The sequence below is a fragment of the Macaca fascicularis genome, chromosome 7, assembly GCF_037993035.2.
Source record: "Macaca fascicularis isolate 582-1 chromosome 7, T2T-MFA8v1.1".
In the NCBI taxonomy this organism is placed as follows: domain Eukaryota; kingdom Metazoa; phylum Chordata; class Mammalia; order Primates; family Cercopithecidae; genus Macaca; species Macaca fascicularis.
The window spans coordinates 25,515,016-25,538,511 of record NC_088381.1 but is presented as its reverse complement, the minus strand read 5'-3'; the positions used below and the strand labels follow the sequence as shown (position 1 = coordinate 25,538,511).

General features: G+C 36.8%; 1 protein-coding gene across 3 annotated transcripts in view; it reads left to right on the top strand.

The window, feature by feature from the left end:
- SECISBP2L (SECIS binding protein 2 like) overlaps positions 1-23,496 on the top strand; it is a 98,445-nt gene that overhangs the window by 51,615 nt on the left and 23,334 nt on the right. For 2 of the 3 annotated variants that reach the window (XM_005559502.4, XM_005559501.3), the window contains exons 4-12: positions 1,436-1,571; positions 6,148-6,377; positions 6,657-6,681; positions 7,337-7,452; positions 15,870-16,004; positions 17,772-17,852; positions 18,411-18,578; positions 18,725-18,866; positions 22,728-22,897. In XM_005559502.4, coding sequence (XP_005559559.1) covers positions 1,436-1,571; positions 6,148-6,377; positions 6,657-6,681; positions 7,337-7,452; positions 15,870-16,004; positions 17,772-17,852; positions 18,411-18,578; positions 18,725-18,866; positions 22,728-22,897 — 1,203 coding nt within the window. The remainder of the gene's footprint in view (positions 1-1,435; positions 1,572-6,147; positions 6,378-6,656; positions 6,682-7,336; positions 7,453-15,869; positions 16,005-17,771; positions 17,853-18,410; positions 18,579-18,724; positions 18,867-22,727; positions 22,898-23,496) is intronic. The other variant, XM_065547916.1, reaches the window with a different exon arrangement.

The window sequence follows — 23,496 nt, the reverse complement described above, 5'->3', positions numbered from 1 at the left end:
AAAAAAAAAAAGAAAAAGAAATGAAGGCTTAGACTCACAAGAGAATTAAGATTTAATTTTAGTTAACTTTTTAACTTAAAAGGCTATTTTACAGTTGAAGCCTTATTGTCAAAGCTAATGGGAAGAAGGAACATGTTTCTAAGTTAGCACTTTTTAGCTGATAGAAGAGGTACATCTTAGACATATCTTACGAGTACATCATCAAGGAGTTGATGCTTTCCCTAGATTCCATTAGCCCAATTTCTTCAGTGAAGTCTACTGCCTCCTCGTATAATTTCTAAAAATTGAAATACAAGCAGCAGAGATTGCTTTCAAAAGCTTTTAGTTTTTGTTCATGGAAACATTCTTGGTCAAGGAATATCCTTTTGGGAACTCAGAATGAAAAAAAAAAAAAGTGTTGGAAATAAGATAGTAGTATAAAATTTCCAGATGTTGAAGGAACATGATTTCTCAGGATACATTCCCAGCACGTCAGTTTAGGAAGTTCAAGAAGTTAAATTTAGAGTTCTATTGTGTAAGTTGCTATGAAGTGATGAATACTTATATTTTTAAAAGTAAAGGAAGAGATCAGTTTTTTAATATTGATTGATTGATTGACAAGGTCTCGCTCTGTCGGCCAGGCTGGAGTACAGTGGAGCCATCATTGCTTACTGTAATCTCAAACTCCTGGGCTCAAGTGATCCTTCTGCCTCAGCTTCCTGGGTAGCTGAGACTACTGATGTCTTTTTTTTTTTTTTTTTTTTTTTTTTTTTTTTTTTGGTAGCGATCGGGGGTCTGTATGTTGCCCAGGCTGGTCCCAAACTTCTGACCTCAAGTGATCTTCCAGCCTAGGAGCCCAGGAGTTTGGGATAATGGGTATGAACCACTGTGCCCTGACAGGATCAACTTTTTTATATTTTCTTTTTAAATTCTGAAGCAGAAATCATTTTTCATGTCATTGCTTTTCTGAAACTAAAATTTACTTTGCAATAAGTTACCTTTTTAAAGAAATTTACAACCCCTTATATGACATTATTATACCCCTGCTGTTAATTACTTTTTGACTGAGAAAATAAAAAATACAAGTAGCAGTTAAAAATGAATTCATTTATTAATCATACTTATATGACATTATTATACCCCTTATATGACATTATTATACCCTTGCTATTAATTACTTTTTGACTGAGAACATAAAAAATACAAGTAGCAGTTAAAAATGAATTCATTTATTAATCATACTTATGTTGTTATTTGAAAAAGTGTATAAATGTGTGTATAATACATTGTTTAGCCTATTATGCTTTGCTGCAGGTATTTCATGAAACCCTAATACTATTGCCCCATGGAAGCCAAGAATTTTGAACATATACTTAGCTGTATTTTGTAATAGATGTGTATTTTATAATGTTTAGTACATTGAATAGTTGTGTGTTTTTTGTTTTTTTTAAATCAGCAACAACTTTTACAACAGCATATAAAAAGCAAAAGGCCGCTGGTGAAAAATGTAGCTACTCAGAAAGAAACAAGTGCAGCAGGTCCCGATAGTCGATCAAAAATTGTGCTTCTGGTAGATGCTTCACAGCAAACTGGTAAGGCAAAGGTTCTTACATGTGCATCACTGATTTTGATCTTTTTTCATTTGTCACTTTGTAATTGTGGTCTGTACCACTTGTCAGAATTGTAGACTTTCATCCTTTCTTTTGTCCTGCCACTTTGTGAAATTCTCTAGGAAGGATAAAGCAATCTGTGTCCTTAATGTTCTTTCAATTTGCTTGCTGGCCTTGTGTACAATTTTGGGCGGGTTTAAGGTGTCCTTTTCCTTTTGTAATAATGTAGTTCAGAAACCAGAGATGGAATTTTGCAGATACTATAGAAATTTGAGGAACTCATTTTGGTTGAAATTAAAATTGTACATGTTTTTATAACTAGATTAAAACCCTTTATAAAACATCCTAGGCCGGGCGCGGTGGCTCAAGCCTGTAATCCCAGCACTTTGGGAGGCCGAGACGGGTGGATCATGAGGTCAGGAGATCGAGACCATCCTGGCGAACACGGTGAAACCCCGTCTCTACTAAAAAATACAAAAAACTAGCCGGGCGAGGTGGCGGGCGCCTGTAGTCCTAGCTACTCGGGAGGCTGAGGCAGGAGAATGGCGTAAACCCGGGGGGCGGAGCTTGCAGTGAGCTGAGATCCGGCCACTGCACTCTAGCCCAGGCGACAGAGCCAGACTCCATCTCAAAAAAAAAAAAAAAAAAAAAAATCCTAATATCCTATACATCTTCATAGAAAGAACTTAGCAAATTTTCTATGGCATATTTTGGCGTAGATCTGAACCAAACCTATGTATGTCATTTATATCCTGTTAAGTACAAATTTTGAACTAGTCAAATATCATTTTGTCAAACATTTTTAGAGGACTGTACAGGCATTAAATAAAAAAGCTTTCACCTGGTAATAGACAAGAATTAATATTCTTACAATGTGCTATTTTTTACAGTTTATATTATGAAATTTCGCTTTGTATCCTTGATCTCAGTTTATTATATGTAGAGTAGATGTTTATCTCCTCTCATCCATAGTCAGTGACACTAGTAAACAGTCTTTGTTCATGATCCAAGACCAAGATCCATTCAAAGTCATAATTAGCTTTTCTATCTCTGTACAGCCTCCATTCAAATGAGGTCTGAGTTGAAATGAATAAGATGGCTTATGCTTTTTTCACTTAGGTTATACCTTTTCTTTTGGAGATCTATTTATCTTTTTACGGTTGCTTAGATCTATTAGGAGCAGAGAAAGGATCTGAAAATCAGTTTAAAAAGTCTTGCTGATAGTACAGTGATTGTGTGGTTAAAGCATAAAGGCATGCATCTTTGAGATTAACAGACTGACAAATACTTGGAGTGGCTATGGAAAAGAATCACAATGTAATATATTACAAAGTTTTCTGGTTTGGTTGTCTTTAGTCATAGTGACCCGTTGCTATGTGCTTTTAACCCTGGGAAGGCTTTAAAATATCCTTCTTTATGTTGCTTGTTATTTTAACCACAAAGACACTCTGAGGCATAGGAATTAGAAAATGAAAAGATAAAGGTGAATTTGGATAGAATATTGCATATTGTACATCCTATTAGTATTTTTATTTTTAGTTTTCAAGTTCAAGGATTGTAATTCTATCAGTATTTTTATTCTTCAGTTAAGTTTTTAATTTCTGAGGATTAATTGGTATCAAGCAGAGATCAAATTAAATATTATAGTTTATTAGGAATGTCTTTCCATTTGTAACAAATTTTTACATTTGAACACAAGCTCATTATTTAAAAAGAGTTTATAATAAGATGGCTGGATCTAATATAATATACAAAAGTTAATTGCATTTCAGTTTGCCACCCACAAAATTTAAAAAAAAGATGTCATTAACAATAACACTGAAAAAGAGAGTTTCTGGAAATCTTAGAGAAGACGTATGGGATGTGTAGGCAGAAAATAGTAAGACTAGGCTGGGTGTGGTGGCTCACACCTGTAATCCCAGCATTTTGGAAGGCCGAGGCAGACAGATCACTTGAAGCCAGGAGTTCAAGACCACCCTGGCCAATATGGTGAAACCCCATCTCTAGTAAAAAATACAAAAATCAGCTCTGTTTGGTGGCAGGTGCCTGTAGTCCAGCTACTTGGGAGACTGAGGTAGGAGAATCACTTGAACCTGGGAGGCGGAGGTTGCAGTGAGCTGAGATTGCATCACTGCATTCCAGCCTGGCAACCAAGCAAGACTCTGTCTTGAAAGAAAAATAAAAAAGAAAGCGATAGGTCTTTATTATGGGACATTAAGAAAAACCTAAATATCATGTTCAAAGTAATTTTGGGGAAGCTTGATAAACTAATTCTAAAATAAAGGAACAGTGGTCTCAGAAGACCCAAGACATCCCTGGAAAAGAACTTTTCCTCTAGATATGGAAACTTATAAAGCCGTCTTAATTCCTATAGATTTATTTTGTCGATGCAGTATACAAAAGTCAAACAGAACAGAGAGCCTAGAAACAGACCCCACATGTGTATGAAAACACGTGTATATGGAAGATGACAGAAAGAGCGTTGCCGATTTGTGCCCCATGCAAATCTATTTCAGATTGATTAAGGACGTAGGGAAGCCCAATGATAGAAGAAAATATAGGCAGATAACTTTATGACTGCAGGGAGGGAACTGTTTCTAAAATTAAGAATTTCTGTTTATTAAAAGTAAGTGAAAGAATAGGCCCCAACTTGGAAAAGACTTTTACCATGTATGTAACTGACAAAGGATTAGCATGAGATGTATAAAGAATTAACATGAATCGATAAGAGAATGATCCCACCCTGTCCTTGGGGCCCATGGAACACTGTGCTGGTAGGCTAAACAATTTTGCAGGAATATAGGAATTTTTCTTTGGACCCAGCCATCTCATTCCTATGAATGTGTCCAAATGGAGCCTCCCCCTAGAAAGAGTGGAGGCTATTTGATTAAAGGTGCATTTTGCCGCAGTGCAGCAAAAGTACTGAAGCTTTCATAGTGTCCACTAGTAGCAGGTAACAAGTCCTGCTTGGACACTAAGTACAGGACACCCGCTCAGTGGAATAATAAGGAGTCATCTTATAATTATGAAGACTTGTCATAACATGACGTCATATTAAGCAGAGTACAACTCAAAATTAAATCAGTGTTGTATAAAAATTATGAATGGGCAGAAATGTGGAAAAAGGAAAACTTGTAATTTGTTCAAAGAAAGTCTGGTTTTTTGTTTTTTGGAATGTCTTGCTGCAATTATAATTTGTGAAATAAGAAATACAACTCAGAAAAATGGCAGAAGTCAGATAATTCAAAAGTAATATTAATAAAAATTTCACAGAAGGGAAAACACTTGTGGCTAAAAGCAAAAAAGAAAAAAAAAAAGATCAGCCTCATTATTAAGCAGGAAATACTAATTAAAATCCACAATGAGCCACCATTTTATACCCAACAGATTAGGTACAGTCTGGATGATAATGTAAAGTATTTAATGAATATATGGATCATTGGGTGAATATACTATTGTTGGAGTATAACTGTCTATTAAGTACCTTTGAAAATGATTGGGCATCGAGTAAAGTTGGATATGTTCATCCCCTAAGTTCTGGCAGTATTTACCGTAGAGAAACTTACATATGCATGTATGCACATTCATGTGTCTGTGTATCAGTGTCAACAGTAATAGTGTTCTTAGTAGCAAAACTCCGAAACAACTCAGGTGTCTCATCAGTAGTACAAAGGATAAGTACACTGAGGTATATTCATGTAAAGGCATTCTAGATTCCAGTGGCATTAATGAATTATAACACATGCACCACAATCTCAAAGCCAGTGTTGAGGTGTGGCAGGGGTGAGAAGTCACATGGGCAAAGTGGTGTTTTAAAATAAAGTTGAAAACTGGAAAATTATATGATTTAGGTTTTAGAAATACAGAAATCCATGGTAAATCTATAAAGAAAAGTGAAGGAATGATATGCACAGAATTCAGAATAGATGGTAAGCTCTGGGCTAAGAAAATGGTATAGTAGTGGAGGGGAACACACAGCAACCTTCAAAAGATTGATGACGTTCTCTTTCCTAAATGGTTGATGGTGATTTTAGTATTTTAGTGACATATTTTAGTCTGTCTTCATAATAAAAACATACAGGCTGGGTGAGGTAGCTCATGCCTGTAATCCCAGCATTTTGGGAGGTCACGTCGGGTGGATCGCTTGAGCTCAGGAGTTTGAGACCAGCCTGGGCAACATGGCAAAACCCTGCAAAACCCTGTCTCTACAAAAAATAACCCCGGTGTGGTGGTGGTGCATGCCTGTAGTCCCAGCTACTTGGGAGGCTGAGATCGAAGGATTGCTTGAGCCTGGGAGGCAGAGGTTGCAGTGAGCCAAAATTGTGCCACTGCCCTTCAGCCTGGGAAACAGACTGAGACCCTGCCTCAAGAAAAACAAAAAACATTAACCAACTTACCAGGAACATCTTACCTTTTAATGAACTTTTCAAAAAGTTGTCACCTATTTCTTCATTTATGAAGTTTGGTATCTATTTTCTTACAATCTTAATGATGATTTAATGAGAATTTATCAATTTGCTCATCACAAAGAATTGTCACGCTTTCCTTGCCTTTGTAGATTTCCCATCAGATATCGCTAACAAGTCTCTCTCAGAGACTACTGCCACAATGCTCTGGAAGTCCAAGGGCAGGAGAAGAAGAGCATCCCACCCCACTGCTGAATCTTCTAGTGAGCAGGGGGCTAGTGAAGCTGACATTGACAGTGACAGTGGTTACTGCAGTCCCAAACACAGCAACAACCAGCCTGCAGCAGGGGCTGTGAGAAATCCTGATTCTGGGACCATGAATGTATGTGGCATCGTCTTGATTTCTTTATTGGTCATTGATATCAGTATTATTATTTTGCATCCTCTGCTAAAGCTTAAGTATCTGTTTTCATTAACAATTACTACAGTAATAGGATAGTTACAAGTGTATTTTGTATTTTATTAATAAAAATGTTCATTTATGAATAAGTATGATAATACTGTGATATGCATGCTTCACACTAAATTATAAAACATTTAGCAAAGTACATAATGTTGGTTCTCAAGTAGAGTATAATTGTCTTTTTGTTTCTTTTTTTAGCATGTGGAATCATCTATGTGTGCAGGTACTTATTTTCTGCATTGTGTTTTTGCTATACTTTCTACTTTGTCCATTATCAAGTTTTCCTTTTAAGCATGAGGCGTGCTGATATTGCAAACAAAACAGAAATCTTGCAGAGATTCAAGGTAATTTGGAAGTACAGTTTTGCTGATCAGCTTGAGAAAATGCCAGCTGGAGATATTCTGTAAGAGGACACTTGTATTACTAAGAACTGTAGTACTACTTACAAGTTTATAGGGCTGGGTAAGGTGGCTCACGCCTGTAATCACAGCACTTTGGGAGGCCGAGGCAGGTGGATCACCTAAGGTCAGGAGTTCGAGACCAGTCTGGCCAACATGATGAAACCCCGTCTCTACTAAAAATACAAAAAAATTAGCTGGACTTGGTGGTGAGCGGCTGTAATCCCAGCTACTTGGGAGGCTAAGGCTGGAGAATTGCTTGAACCCAGGAGGCGGAGGTTGCAGTGAGCTAAGATCTCGCCACTGCACTCCAGCCTGGTAAAGAAGAGCGAAACTCCGTCTCAAAAAAAAAAAAAGGTGTATAGAAAAATGTTCAGTATTGCATTTCTAGTGACTGAATTTCAGTATATGAAGTCAGGTCAATTTAGGTTTTCCTGTCTTTTATAAGTAAATTATAATTTAAAATTGTGTTTGTTATAGGTGGTGTAAATTGGTCCAATGTAACTTGCCAGGCAACTCAGAAAAAACCTTGGATGGAAAAAAATCAGACATTTTCTAGAGGTGGAAGGCAAACTGAACAAAGAAATAATTCACAGGTAATTCGAATTACGGTGGAGAAAATTAATTAGGTATGAGATGAGTCATTTTAGATTTGTTAGTTACAGTGGTGTAGTGGATATGCACATTGAGTGATTTGAAAGTGAACTATCGTGTAACTTTAAAATGGCTTAGCTAATAAACTTAAATAATGAAACAAAATGGCAAAGTGTTGAGTGGGTATATGTGGTACCATTTTTCTACATTTCTATATATTTAAATATTTTATAATGTTAAAAAAGGATGCCCTTTAATCCTGTTTCATTTGCCATGTCTTTTTCCCACATAAAAATTCAAAAGCATTTTGTGCTTTAAATATTGATTCTTTGATCTTAGGGATGGTAGCCTTGTCCACGTGTCTTTACCTGACTGTAAATACCCTTTTGTGCTAATGGCAGTGCCATAGTGATGGCTTGCCATGAGGTAGTCAGGGCAGATTCCTGAGGCCCAGAGGAACAAGGTGTAACTGCAGTACAGGAGAGGGGGCTGTGCACTGCCATGAACTACAAATAACTGTAACTTCCTGCTTTGGTTGGCTGTAAAATCAGGGAGTTGTTTAATGGTCATTATTTTTCCTTTTCATTTTTTTAGATGGCCTTCTTGGATTCCTTAACTCTATTAAGGAATTAAAACTATCATATGACTATATGGATATATTCATCTGTGAATAAACTTAAATAGGAACAAGTTACTAATGGGTTAAATATGCCAACTATTTGCCTGTTCCTTTGCCTCCCTGGAATGGAATATAGGTTGAGCATTCAAGAAAAAGTTTCAGGCCGGGCGCGGTGGCTCACGCCTGTAATCCCAGCACTTTGGGAGGCCGAGACGGGCGGATCACGAGGTCAGGAGATCGAGACCATCCTGGCTAACACGGTGAAACCCCGTCTCTACTAAAAAGAAGTACAAAAAACTAGCCGGGCGAGGTGGCGGGCGCCTGTAGTCCCAGCTACTCGGGAGGCTGAGGCGGGAGAACAGCGTAAACCCGGGAGGTGGAGCTTGCAGTGAGCCAAGATCCGGCCACTGCACTCCAGCCTGGGCGACAGAGCGAGACTCCGTCTCAAAAAAAAAAAAAAAAAAGAAAAAAAAAAGAAAAAGTTTCAGATTTTAGAGCATTTGGATTTGGGATTGGGATCCCTAATCCAAATCTAAAATCTGAAACTTTTTTCTTTTTAGTTGACACGTAATAACTGTACATAGTTGTAAAGTATAATGGGATATATTGATGTATGTATACAATGTATAATGATCAAATCAGGGTGATTAACATATCCATCATCTCAAACATAGATCATTTCTTTGTTTTGGGAACATTCAGAATCCTGTCCCCTATTTGAAAATATACAATAAATTATTGTTAACTGTAGTCACCCTACCAGTGCTATAGAACGCTAGAATTTATTCCCTCTTTGTAGCTGTAATTTTGCATTCATTGACCAACCTCTCCCTATCCCTCTCCCTCAATCCTTCCTAGCCTCTGGTAACCACTATTCTACGCTCTACTTCTGTAAGATCAACTTTTTTAACTTCCACGTGTGAGTGACAATGTGTGTTCTTTATCTTTCTGTGCCTTGCTTATTTCACTAAACATATTGTCCTCTAGGCTCATCCGTGTTGCTGTGAATGACAGGATTTTGTTCTTTTTATGGCTGAACAGTATTCCATTCTATATATATACACCACATTTTCTTCATCCATTCATCTGATGGACACTTAAGTTGATTTCATATCTTGGCTAATGTGAATAATGCTGCAATAAACAAGAGAGGCAGATATCTCTTTAACATACTGATGGCTTTTTCTTTGGCTCTAGTAGTGGGATTGCTGGATCATGTGGTAGTTCTTTTTTTAGTTTTTGAGGAAACTTTATACTATTTTCTGTAGTGGTCATACTAATTTACATTCCCAAGATCAGTGTGTATACGAATTTCCTTTTCTCTGCATCCTCACCAGCATACCAGCATTTTTTTTGAGAATAGAATAGGCATTCTGAGACAAGAAAATACCTCCTTATGGTTTTGATACACATTTCCCTGATGATTAGTGATGCTGAGCATTTTTTCATGTATGCTTTCCTTTGAGAAATGACTCTTCAGATCATTTGCCCATTTCTTAATTGAAAAATATGAAACTTTTTTAGTGCCATGACACTGCAACTAGAAAATTCTGTACATAAGTACTTAACACAACTTCGTGTAATGCACACAGTTATTTAAAATACTGTATGAAATTACCTTCAGGCTATGTGTATGAGGTGTATATGAAACACAAGTGAATTTCAGTGTTGAGTCTTGGATCCCATCCCCAAGATACCTCAGTATGTATATGCAGATACTCTAGAATCTGAAAAAATCTGAAATTCAAAACACTTCTGGTCCCGAGCATTTCAGATAAGGAATAACTCAACCTGTACTTCATATGTACCTTAACATTAATTAGGCTGTCAAAAAACAAAACTCACTCTTCCCTGTGGTTATTGCAAAAATAAATCATTTGTGGCAAGCTGGTGAGGCAGTCTTAACTTTATTTGATTAAAAACAAAAGAGCCAAAAGAGGAATCATTTATATAGATTAGATAAACAAATTCTACGTAATATTTACATATGGGCTGAAATTTTCTGCTGAGACTGTAATCGCTAGTCCTACCCGTGTTTACAGTTTCAGTACTATTGGTTTTGCTATCAGTAGCTCACTAGAGAGGAAATAATACTCAGATGAAAAACATTTTGTCTCTTTCTCAAAACTGATGAGGAATGTTAAAAGAACAAAAAAGAAAACTTTGCAAATATATATGGCACCAAAGAACTGGAGCCAGATGTTTGACAATGTATTTGCTTTCTACTTCTGATGCTGTTATCCTTGTACTTTACTTAAGTGTATTTGTTTGATTTTTGAGATGCAGAATCTTTTTAAGTCAAAATGTTTTCCCTGTTTGCAATTTCTGATTGTTTTTAGACTCTAGACATCTTTTAGAAATCAAATAAATACTGACCTGTATGTTCTGTTACTTTTTGTAATATAATATTTCAGGGCATTTTTATCTGAGATTTATTTTGTTCCATGGTAAAACAAAATGGAGTGGATTTTCAAAGTAGTTAACCAGTTGTCCTAACATTCTTTCCCTGGTTTTTGTTTCCATTTTAGTGATTTGCTGATTTCTTTTTTTCTTTTATTCTTTCTTTTTTTTTTTTTGTGACAGAGTCTCGCTCTTGTTGCCCAGGCTGGAATGCAGTGGCACGATCTTAGCTCACTGCAACCTCCGCCTCCCGGGTTCAAGTGATTCTTCTGCCTCAGCCTCCTTAGTAGCTGGGATTACAGGTGCCCACCACCACGTCTGGGTAATTTTTGTGTTTTTAGTAGAAACGGGGTTTCACCATGTTGCCCAGACTGGTCTCAAACTCCTGACTTTGTGATCTACCCACCTCGGCCTCCCAAAGTGTTGGGATTACAGGGGTGAGCCACCGCGACCGGCCTACTGGTTTCTTATATGCTGTTTTGGGGCTATTTGTTTTGTTCAGTTTATGAGATTTTTGCACCTGTACCATGCTGTTTAATTACAGGAGTTTTAAACATCCTTACCAGTGTTTTAACATTGGGTAACATAGATCATTTCTTTAGTCTGGTATACGTCTAATTTTAAATGATAGAAAGAATCCAAAAACTTGAAATCTTTTAAAACGGCTTTATTTTATAGAATAGGTTGAAAAGTAAATGAGATTTTAAAAAAAAGATTATATACAATGTAAAAGTCTCATTTCACCCCTGCTTCTCCTTAACTTCTCCTCTCCCCCTATACCTCTCCCACTTTGAGTAAATTCTTGTAGTCTTCCAGAGTTTTTTCACTTCATTATAAGTAAATAGATGTATATATCTTATTTTTGTTCTTTCTTTACAAAAAAGAGCATATCTACTGTGTTCTCTGCTTTGCTCACTTACAGTGTATCTTGGAGACATTTTCATAATTTCCATATTGCCACGTAAAGGGCTTCCACACTTTTTCCTTTTAGACAACTCGTAATATTGTGTGGATATACCCTTGTTGATTTCTGTAGCCTTATCAATGGATACTTGAGTTGTTTGCAAACTGTTGCTGCTGTAAACATGCTGCTGTGTCATTTAGAAATGTGTATGTATAGAATCAATTTCTAGATAAGGGACTGCTGAGTCAAAAGGTAAATTCATGTGTTGTTTTGGTAAATATCACCAGATTGTATCAGTCTGCATCCTCAACAACAATGTGGAAAGTGCCTAGTATCATACGGCTTCAGATACAGTGTGTTTTCAGGATTTGGGGTGTATGTCAGTTAGATAAAAATTATGTCTTAATGTAGTTGATCATTCTTCCATGTGTTTAAGGAGCATTTGTATTTACTTCTTTTCCTGTGAACTTACCTGATCCTATACTTTGCTCATTTTTTGAATCTTGATCTATTTCTTTCTTTTTTGAGGTACATTTTAAAATCAGTTTGATCAAGTTTTTATCAAGTTCCTGAAGTTACTTGGAGCCTTTAATATGTAACGCAAGTTGCAAATATTTTGCTAGGTTTTCCTTTTTATTTTTTACTTTGCCCATTATTATCATGATTATTGCCATGCAGAGTTTATTTTTAAAATAACATTAAGGCCGGGCGCGGTGGCTCACGCCTGTAATCCCAGCACTTTGGGAGGCCGAGGTGGGTGGATCACCTGAGTTTGGGAGTTCGAGACCAGCCTGACCAACATGGAGAAACCCCGTCTCTACTAAAAATACAAAATTAGCTGGGCATGGTGGTGCATGCCTGTAATCCCAGCTACCAGGGAGGCTGAGGCAGGAACATTGCTTGAACCTGGGAGGCGGAGGTTGCGGTGAGCCGAGATTGTGCCATTACACTCCAGCCTGGACAACAAGAGTGAAACTCTGTCTCAGAAAAAAAAAAAACGTTAAGAAGTTTGTATTTATAAATTGACTCTATTGGTCCTTTTTTTTTGATGGCTTCTAAAGTGTTTTAAATCATAGTTGGAAAAGCTTTGCCCCTACTCCAAGGCTGTAAAGGAATTTGCTTGTTTCTTCCTCTAGTGTATTCATGGCCTTGTTTCTTTACATTTAAATATTTATTCCATTTGGAGTTTTTCTTGGTATATGATGTGAGATATTATCCTACTTTGTATTTTCGAAGTGACTTTAAAATCTTCCAGCACCATTTGTTGAAAAGTTTGTCTCTTCTTCAACTGACTTTAATTACCTTTATCACTTAATAAGTTCCCAAATATATTGGAATCCATTTCTGGACTTTCTATTCTGTTCCATTGGTGTCTATAAACTTAGAATCAGCTACCTTTTATGATATGTCATCTTTCTATGCAAAAACAGTATGTCTTCCTATTTTTGAATCTTTTTTAAACGAAGTCTTTGTTGCCTAGGCTGGAGTACAGTGGCACAATCTCAGCTCACTGCAATCTCCACCTCCTGGGTTCAAGTGATTCTCCTGCCTCAGCCTCCTGAGTAGCTGAGATTACAGGTGCCTGCTACCACGCGTGGCTAATTTTTGTATTTCAGTAGAGACCAGATTTCACCATGTTGGCCAGACTGGCCTTGAACTTCTGACCTCAAGTGATCCACCTGCCTCGGCCTCCCAAAGTGCTGGGATTACAGGCGTGAGCCACCGCACCTGGCTTCAATCATTTTTTGGTGTTCTTTAGAAAAGTGGTGTAAGGCAGGCATGGTGGCATGCACCCATAGTCCTATCTACTTGGGAGAGTGAGGTGGGAGGAACGCTTGAGCACAGGAGTTTCAGGTTACAGTGAGCTATAATGGCGCCACGGCACTGCAGCCTGGGCAGCAGAGAGACCCCGTCTCAGTTAAGCAGTCAATCAATCAGTCAGTCAACAAATGGAAGTGTTGCAAAGTTTTCCTTAAATAAGTTTGTACATAGTGGTAATTTCTAATATTTTTTTCCTTTTTATTATTGCAAATGGGGTATGAAAACTTTAAAATTTTTAATTTTGTGCTACTCATTTAAGAATCTTTATATATTCAGAGCTGTAGCTTCTGCTTTGTTTTGTTCAGTATACCCTCTTTCTATCAACAAAACTCTTTTTTAGAAGAGCTGACAAAAAGTATTTAGATGTCATGAGGTTATTGATTCATTAATGAGTTTATTGGAATACTTGCACATTTGGCTCACGTGAACTTTGTTGGGACCATTAGTTTGGGGGTTTTAATTTAATCCTGGTGCTTTATGTCTCGAAGTGTAAGAATCAGATTGCATTTGTTTTTAAAGGAAATAGTTTTACTATTTGTAACACCATTAATGCATATATACTAATTCTGGTTTACAACAGCAAGCGTAAGAATTCAGGTGGTTCCAGGTCTTTGTGTGCATCTGTTTGATTTCAGAATCCAAGGCCTGCGTACCAGCACCTTCTCTCCAGGTCTGCTTCCAATTTGCAGTTGTTAGAATTTTGGAGTAGCTGTTACTGAAGATCATATTTTTCATATCTTTTAAGTGTCTTGGTTAAGAGAGGCATTTTCTGTTAGCTGCATTTGGTACTTAAGAGAGGGAACTTGAAATGTCTTAAGAGTCTTAGAATGTGTAATTTTTTTTTCTTGCCCACATGAAAATTGAACATTTTGCAGATTTGTTAATGGGATTTTTTGGTCTGTTTTGGCTGCTATAAAATAATGCTGTAGACTCAGTGGCTTATAAACAACAGAAGTTTATTTCTCTCAGTTCTAGAGGGTGGGAAGTCCAAGGCACTGGCAAATTCGATGTCTAGTGAGGGCCTGCTTCCTGGTTCCTAGGTGACTGTCTTCTAGCTTTGTCCTTACGTGGTGGAAGGGGTGAAGGAGGTCTCTGGGGTTCCTTATATGAGGTCACTAATCCCATTTATGATGGCTCTGCCCTCATAACCTAGTCACCTCCCAAAGGCCGCACTTTCAAATACCATCTCATGGGCAGAGGGAGTGTTAGGATTTTAATACATCAATTTTGGGACATAGAAACATTTTAGTTCATAACATACAATAATAATACTAATTTATGTGATTGAATGAAAAGCTTATTCTCTTAAATCTTGGAAACAAGATTTTTATTAAATAATTTTCCTAATTGTTTTATCTATTTTATAAAAAAATAAACTGCAAGTATGAGAAAACTTACAGTAGTTAAAGAGTAACTGGGCACGGTCACTCATGCATGTAATCACAGCACTTTGGGAGGCGAGGCAGGAGGATCCCTTGAGCGCAGGAATTCTAGACCAGCCTGGACAATATAGGCAGACCCTGCTTCTACAGAAAATAAAAAAATTAGCTGGGTGTGGTGGTGCACACCTGTGGTCCTAGGTATTTGGGAGGCTGAGGTGAAAGAATCACTTGTGTCCAGGAGGTTGAGGCTGCAGTGAGCATTGTTGGCACTACTGCACTCCTGCCTGGGTGACAGAGTAAGATCCTAACTTAAAAAGTAATATGAAAGGCCAGGTATGTGACTCATGCCTTAATCTCAGTACTTTGAGAGGCCAAGGTGGGAAGATTGCTTGAAGTCAGCAGTTCAAGACCAGCCTGGGAACATAGTGAGACCCCTGTCTCTACAAAACTACAGATAAAACAATTAGCTAGGTATAGTGGCATGTGTTTGTAGTCCCAGTTGCTTGGGAGGCTGAGGCAAGAGAATCACTTGAGCCTAGGTGTTCAGGCTGTAGTGAGCTATGATCAAGCCACTGCACTCCAGCCTGGGCAACAGAGCAAGATCACGTCTCTAAAAAAAAAAAAAAAAAAAAAAGTAAGTAATATGCAGTTCCCCCCCAGTGGTAATATCTTGCAAAACTAAAGTGCAATATCACACCCAGATATTGGCCTTGATACAGTCAAGACACAGAACAGATTCATCATCACAAGGACCCTCCTGTTGGCTTTCATAGCCACACCAACTGCTCCTTATGCCCTAGAGTTCACTGACCTGTTCTCCCTTTCTAATTCTGCTGTTTCAATAATTTTGTATGCCTTTGTACAGTCTTTGGGATTGGCCTATTTCACTTCCATGGTTCTCTGGTTGTTGAGTTTATCAGTACTGTCGTTTATTCCTTTTTGTGGTTGATACAGACTTCTATACTATGATCTGGATCTGCCGCAGTTAGTTTAACTGTTCACCCACTGTAGAACATCTGGTTTGTTTCCTGTTTTCAATTTTGTGAATAAAGCTGCTAATAAATATTCATGTCGAGGGGAAAAAAGTAATGTGCATTAATCGTCTCATTTTTCTATTTTACTTATAAGTACCTTATTTGTCAGAAACTTGATCTTTAAAATAAGTGATGCACTTCGTGAAAATTTATTGAATTGTACACTTGTGCGTACTTTTCTGCCAGTATGTTATATACTTGAGTGAAACATTTATTTAAAAATAATTAGATTTTTTTTCCCCCTCTGGGGTTTACTTAGGTTGGATTCAGATGCCGAGGACACAGTACTTCCTCAGAAAGAAGACAGAATTTGCAAAAGAGACCAGATAATAAGCATTTAAGCTCTAGTCAATCCCATAGAAGCGATCCTAATTCTGAATCTTTATATTTTGAGGTATTTTTTTCAAACTCTATTTGTAAGCTGTTATAGGAAATGTTCCCATTAAGAAATTAATGTGTTACATTGTGAACATTATGAATACTTATGTCTTAACATGTGATTCTAGTATTAAATTATAAATTACTCAGAAGTATTAACTCATTTTTGTCTTGGTTATATATATTTAACATTAATTTTACTGATGTTTATTTTTATAAATTTTTGTCCTGTGTGTTCACCACATTGAGGTAATGTGTAGAGGTAGAACTTGATTTCATGTGGACTTTATTTAGTATGGAGCTTTTTCACTTAATTTTTGTTGTTACTCAATTCATTTGAAAGGCTTTTCAGATTTGAGTAGTTCAATCTAGTTAAGTTGTGCTGTCAGCCAGGAGAGTTTTAGAGGAGGAGGAAAGATGTTTTACTTTCTCTGATAGACAGTTCCTAATTGCACTGTTATTCATCGAACAGATTCTTATTGGTGGTCTATATGTGTGCAGTAAGGTGCTCTGAATGATACATAAAGGTGAACAGACCTGCTATCTTCGGGAGCGTTGCTGTGTAGTAGGAGAACGTAGGCATATACACACCTAATACTTAGTTGAGTGTGGTTAGAGTTGAGCGCAGAGACAGGTCACTTTGGGTTTGTGGCAGGGTAGGTAACATTTGAAATGAATTTAAAGAACAAGTAGAATTTGTATGTGTCAAGATGTTTTTCACCACATATCTCTGGAAACTCATTTGAGTAGCTCATTTTGGTTGGATCATAAATTCTATTAAATGAGTTAATAGATGGAGATTAAACTGGAAAACTTACTTGAGGTCAGAGGATAGAAATGAATAATATGCCGGGTGTGATGGCTAATGCCTGTAATCCCAGCGCTTTGGGAGGCCGAAGGTGGGGCAGATCACTTGAGGTCAGGAGTTTGAGACCTGGCCAACGTGGTGAAACCCCATGTCTACTAAAAATACAAAAAGTTAACTGGACATGGTGGCAGGTGCCTGTAATTCCAGCTACTTGGGAGGCTGAGGCAGGAGAATCACTTGAAGCCAGGAGGCAGAGGTGGCAGTGAGCTGAGATTGTGCCATTGCTCTCCAGCCTGGGCAACAATAGCAAAACTCCGTCTCAAAAACAAAAACAAACAAAAAAAAAACAATAATATGTTAGATAAGTTTAGTAATTGAGTCAAAGGACTTGAGAGTATCTCAATTACTCTATCAAGAATAGTTGCAATATATCCAGATCTGGCAATAGTAGTACATGTATTCAACTGTACTATTGGTTCTATACTTATATTTAAAGATACTAGATATAATTTTCAGGATAAAGGAAGATATTAAGAACTTAATTTCAATGGAAAAATTTTTAAACCTTATTGACAATCATGTGGAGTAATGCAGAACAAGGAATATATTAAGAAAGTTTACATGAAGCTGTCTATTAAACACTTTTTCAAATTATCTGAATGTGATAAAATCCAGTTTGAATTTCTTTTCAATTACCCACCCATCTGAAGGTAGAACTATTAATAAAAATGAAATAGTAGGTGCAGAAATCCAAAAAATGGAGATGTGTGGATATGCCGCCATCCTTGAATAATTAAATTGTTTATGTTTTAGCATGTGAGAAATGACATTTCCTCTTTAAGACCGACTTTGAATAATTCAGTAGTAGAATACAAGAAATAACTTCCTCATTTTTCAGTACTTCTAAGCATTAGAAAAAGTTTTTTTTAGGAGTTTGCCTTGAACTCTTTTTACTTAAAATGTGAAATATTTCAGGATGAAGATGGGTTTCAAGAACTAAATGAGAATGGAAATGCTAAGGATGAGAATATTCAACAAAAACTTTCTTCTAAAGTTGTAAGTGACTCTTGAAAAAGAAAAGCAAAATATAACATCTTTTGAACAATGGCTATGTTGAAGGGAGATATTAAAGATAAGTGTAAAGGCACATGGAGCAGCAGAGTGTGCAGGAGATGGTGTTTAGTACCTATCTTTAATATTTCTTTCCAGCATAGCCTGCACAAAGATAATTCCGTATGAAATCCACAGTTCTGTTACTAAAGTACCATTAATTAAATGACATCATCATGCAACATACAGTCTGTACTGAAATTTTCCCAATTGTTTCAAAATTTTACTTTGGAGATATTTTGTTTTATTTCATTCAAGGATCCAGGCAACCATCACCCTCTGCATTAAGCTGTTTTGTCCCTTTATTATTTCCCAGTCTGAAATGGTCCCACTGTCAAATCCTGTTCTTTATGACATTGAATTCTTTTTTTTTCTTTAATGACATTGAATTATTTGAAGAGTCTAGTCCAGTTATACTGCAGAACATCCCACATTCTGGATCCTTTTTCCTTATGATTGACTTTTATGGGGTCACTAACAAATGTTTTTTTCTGGTTATCATAGTTGGATGATTTACCTGAAAACTCACCAATCAATATAGTTCAGACTCCAATTCCCATTACCACCTCAGTTCCGAAACGTGCAAAAAGTCAGAAGAAGAAAGCTTTAGCAGCAGCCCTTGCCACAGCTCAAGAATATTCAGAAATAAGTATGGAGCAAAAAAAATTACAGGTACATATTCCTTTTTATGAACAAATGTGATACTTTACTTGCTAGGTTTGATGGAATAAATAGAAGGAGTGATAAATATAGTCATCTTAAAATGCCACACTTTGATACTGTAACAAAAACATTAATTTTTTATATTTATTTTGTAGGAAGCTTTATCAAAAGCAGCTGGAAAAAAGAATAAAACACCTGTGCAGCTAGATTTGGGGGACATGTTAGCCGCTCTGGAAAAACAACAGCAAGCAATGAAAGCACGGCAGATTACTAACACCAGACCTCTGTCATATACAGGTGATGTCATTAGTCTGAGCAATTTGCTGTTTGTCTCTGGTAATATATGTTAGATGTTGTTAATTGAAATTTTAAAAGTTTTATATATGTATGTATATATGTATGTGTGTGTGTGTGTATATATATGTGTGTGTGTTTGTGTGTCTGTATTTTAAGTAAGTCAGCTTAAACCACAAACCTTGAAATTCTCCATGATCCTTTTCTTTCCACACCTAGTCCTTTAACATATCCTGTCTGTCCTGCCTGCAAAACATATCCATACTCTAACTACTCACCAGATTTCCTGCCACCACAGTAGCCCCCATTATTGTATAATACTATACTGAGTAGCCTCCTTACTACTACCTGTTTTTCCCTCCCCCCAACCTCTAGTCTGTGTTAAAAGAAGTGACCTTTTTAAAATGTAAGCAGGATTATATCACTTCACTGCTCAGAATCCTCTAATAGTGTTTCATTTCACTTGGCATGAAGCCAGGCTCCTAACTAAAGCCATATTTTAGCTGACCCTATTACCTTTTTGCCTTTGTCACCATTTTGTCCTAACACACTCTGCTCTAGCCATGTTAGCAGTCCTCAGACACACCCAGCCTGATCCTAGCTCAGTATCTGTGGGCTTGCTATTGCCTTTACCTCGGACGCTCTTTCCCCAGGTATCAGCATAGTTTGCTTCCCTCAGGTTCTTTAGATCTCTGCATAAATGTCAGTTGGTATGCATTTTGACTCACCCAAATTTTTTTCTTTTTCAAAATTGAAATTTAAAAAATCACAAGTAATCTGGCTTTCTTACGTTATCCAGTTTAAAACTCACTTGCAAACAAGGGTTTTTATCAGATTGTGTGTGTGTATATGGGAAAATGATCTGGCTTTCTACTGAAACAGTAATTTCTATTTTAACAAACCTTTTCAGATTTAGAGCTCAGCTTTTCCATGTTCCCTCATTTCTTTTCATTGTCTTTTTAGAGGGTGAGGAATAGAACAAAAGAACAGGAAAGGTACCAATGTACAGTACCAGCACCGATGCTGAGAGGCAAAATTGAATTTTGTGTTTCTTCTGATCCTATGTGAAGGGACTATTACTTATTAGAAAGATGAATTACAATGTATAATTTTAACCTGTGTGCAAAATGTTTAAACCTATCTAGTTACCAGTCCACTGTCAACCTTTGCTTTGAGTAACTATTATTACAAATAGTACTGAATGTGTATAAAGCTTTAGACTTGCATGTTGAGCTGGGGAGAGTGGCAGTAATCTCTCACTGAAGAGGAAAAGTAGGGAATAAAACTGAGTTAGCAATGTGCTGGAGGGGTGTGGCCTAGTAGCTAAAAGCAGGGGCTCTGGAATCCAGTTGCCTTTGTTTGAATCCTGTTCTTCCATGTGTTTCACTGGCAAGTTACTTAACCTTCCTGTGCTTCAGTTTCCTCACATTAATGTGAGAGTACCTGCTTCAGGATTGTCTTGAGAATTAGATGAGATGATATATGTAAAGTACTTAGAGTATCCGGGTTATAATCACTCAATAAATGTTTAATATTATTATGGAGACGAGATTGTTAACCTGTGATACGTCAGATGGCTTATTACAACTTTGATTTATTTAGTAACTGTTAATGTATTTGTTTATATATGTACATATATACAGTATATATACCATATATATTATATGCATATATACAGTATATGTACCGTATATATTATATACATATATGGTATATAATGTATATGTGTTATATGTGCAGTATACTGTATATGTTATATATGGCATATATACTATATACAATACACTATATATGTAATATACATATATACAGTATATACTGCTAAATATATGTTTGTATATACACATACTGTTAATATACATATATAAACATATTTAGCAGTTGCTAAATGTTAATATATAATTATTAGAAATTATATAACTATATATTGTTTTATATATATCTTTTTTAATATATTTATACCCATATGTACACATGTTCAAGAAAAGGATGAAACTGATCATGATGAAGAAGGATTATAGGGATATGATGGATCTGGAAACAGGTCAATGATGACTCCAAACTCTCTGTCTTGGATGACTGTGGTGGTGATAAGGGCTGCGATGTTACTACACAAGATAGGGATTATAGAAGAATTTTGTTGGGAAGAGCAGATGCTGCCTGTTGTATTTTAAATGCTAGCACGGGAGATTCTGGTGGTTCCTATTTAGCATATAGTTATGAATGTATAGTTTAGGTTACAAGTCAGTGAGTTTCAAATACAGATGATTGTTGAAGCTGTGGAAATCAGATTGTTGGGGGAAAGAAAAATTAGGAAAAAGATGTTCACAGACAAAGCCTTGTGGAATGCTCACATTTAAAGGATGAGAGGAAGAACAACAAGAAACATAGATTTGAGAAAGAATAAGAAAAATAAAGGAGTGTAATGTTACAGACGGCAAGGATAGAATTTTGAGGAAAAGGATGTAGTCCTTGGTACCAAATGCTGAAGAAAACTAGAGTAGAGTGAAGAGTCAGAGAATTATATTTGGCAATTGCAAGATTGTATGTGACCTTGACAATAAGTTTCAGGAGAATGGGTTGGGCAGAGGTCAAATTGTAATAATTTGAAAAGTGATAATGAGAGAAAAACTGTTTAGAAGTTTAATAGGGAAGGAAAGGGGAATGATGGCACCTTAGCTTGAGGGGAAGTCAGTCAAGGGAAGGGTTTAGTTGGTTTGTCTTTTTAAAAAACCCTTTCTAAGTTTTAGATAGAAGATTTTAGCATCTTATTAGGGGATCAAGAAAAAAGTCAGGGGTCGGGGAGGAACTTGAAAGATGCAAGGGTATAGGAATAGAGTTAGATCCTAGAGAAAATGAGATAGAATATTAAGAATAGAGACAGTCAGTGAGCGTTGGACACAAGTAAGGATGTCTGCCACCCCCTTTCAGGTGGTTTGTAAGTTTGTATTGGATAGCATCTTCTCAGGGAAGTGGCAGGAAAGCTCTGCTAGAGTGAGAGGATTGAGTTTGGGGATTTAGGAATAGTAAAGGATTGGAAGACGCCAGTGTAAACTGAGGGTATCAGCCAGACATAAAAGAATTACTGAGGCCAGGTACAGCGGCTCACGCCTGTAATCCCAGCACTTTGGGAGGCTGGTGCAGGTGGATCACAAGGTCAAGAGATTGAGACCGTCCTGGCCAACATGGTGAAACCCTGTCTCTACTAAAAATACGAAAATTAGCTGGGCGTGGTGGTATGTGCCTGTAGTCGCAGCTACTCGGGAGGCTGAGGCAGGAGAATTGCTTGAACCCAGGAGGCAGAGATTTCAGTGAGCCGAGATCGTGCCACTGCACTCCAGCCTGGGCGACAGAGTGAGACTCCGTCTCAAAAAATAAATAAATAAATAAAAATAATTACTGAATGGGACTGAGTACAGCTGAGTGGGTAAAATCATCATTCTTTACTGACCAACTGAAATAAGGAGAGAAGTGATAGATAAGATATCTTACATAAGGACAAATACCAGATTCAGTAGGAATAAGAACGAGTGCAGCATTGTGAAGTTTCAAAGGTAGAATGGTTCTGACTGAAGACCAGTTGCAAGGAATTGCCATGTTTGAGGGTTGTACAGTAGAGTAGAACTAATTATTTATCCCTCTAGTGGACCTCTAAATTGGTTAATTGCATTGGCTTAGTCTCTAAAGGATAGGTAAAAGCTGTATCTGAGGGACACTGCCTAGCCATGTGTAGTGCTCCTACTGTTATGATGTCGTTTTTTCCATGGGAGGAGGATGTTCTTGTTTTTGTAGTTATCATTGGAAATTTTGAAAGTATGTGGGATTGGCCCTAATGGTGAAACTAATGTTCCTCTTTGTTTTTAGTGGTTACTGCAGCTTCTTTTCACACTAAAGACTCTACTAATAGAAAACCTTTAACCAAAAGTCAGCCCTGTTTGACATCCTTTAATTCTGTGGACATTGCTTCTTCTAAAGCAAAAAAAGGAAAAGAGAAGGAGATAGCAAAACTAAAACGACCCACAGCACTTAAAAAGGTAAACCAAAATCTGGTGGGATATTTATTTTATAAGATGAATAAGGATTTTAATCTCTTTTGTAAAAGTAGGTTGTGGTGTCTTAGCTAACAGATTGTTGTGAGAAGTATTCATACACATGAATCTTGACGATAATGTGTTAATTAGAAGCTCAGGATATCATCAGTATCATGACTGTCTTTCTGTGTAGAACGGGACCCTGGAAAATGAATTATTTCTATAAAGTTAAAAAAAAGTTGAATATTTAGTATCCCAAAACATTAGACTCCAGGAATCAGAAGCCCTGGATTTCAGTACTAACTTCAGTGCTGTATGTCATTTTAGGCAACCATTTTACTCTCATCCTTCTCATGTATAAATTGGGCATCATATTTTATTTAACTCACCGTTGTTAAGAGGTTCAAAATGAGATAATTTGGTTCCAGATAATTGAAAACTGTAGAATGTCAATCAAGTGTAACTGTATGACCTGGGTTCTAAACTTTTTAATTTACCCATTTAAATTTAATTTAATTTTTTTTTTTGGAAACTAGTTTGTCACCCAGGATTTAAAGAATCAGATGGGTATGGTTTGATAGCTGTATATTCTATAATATAAT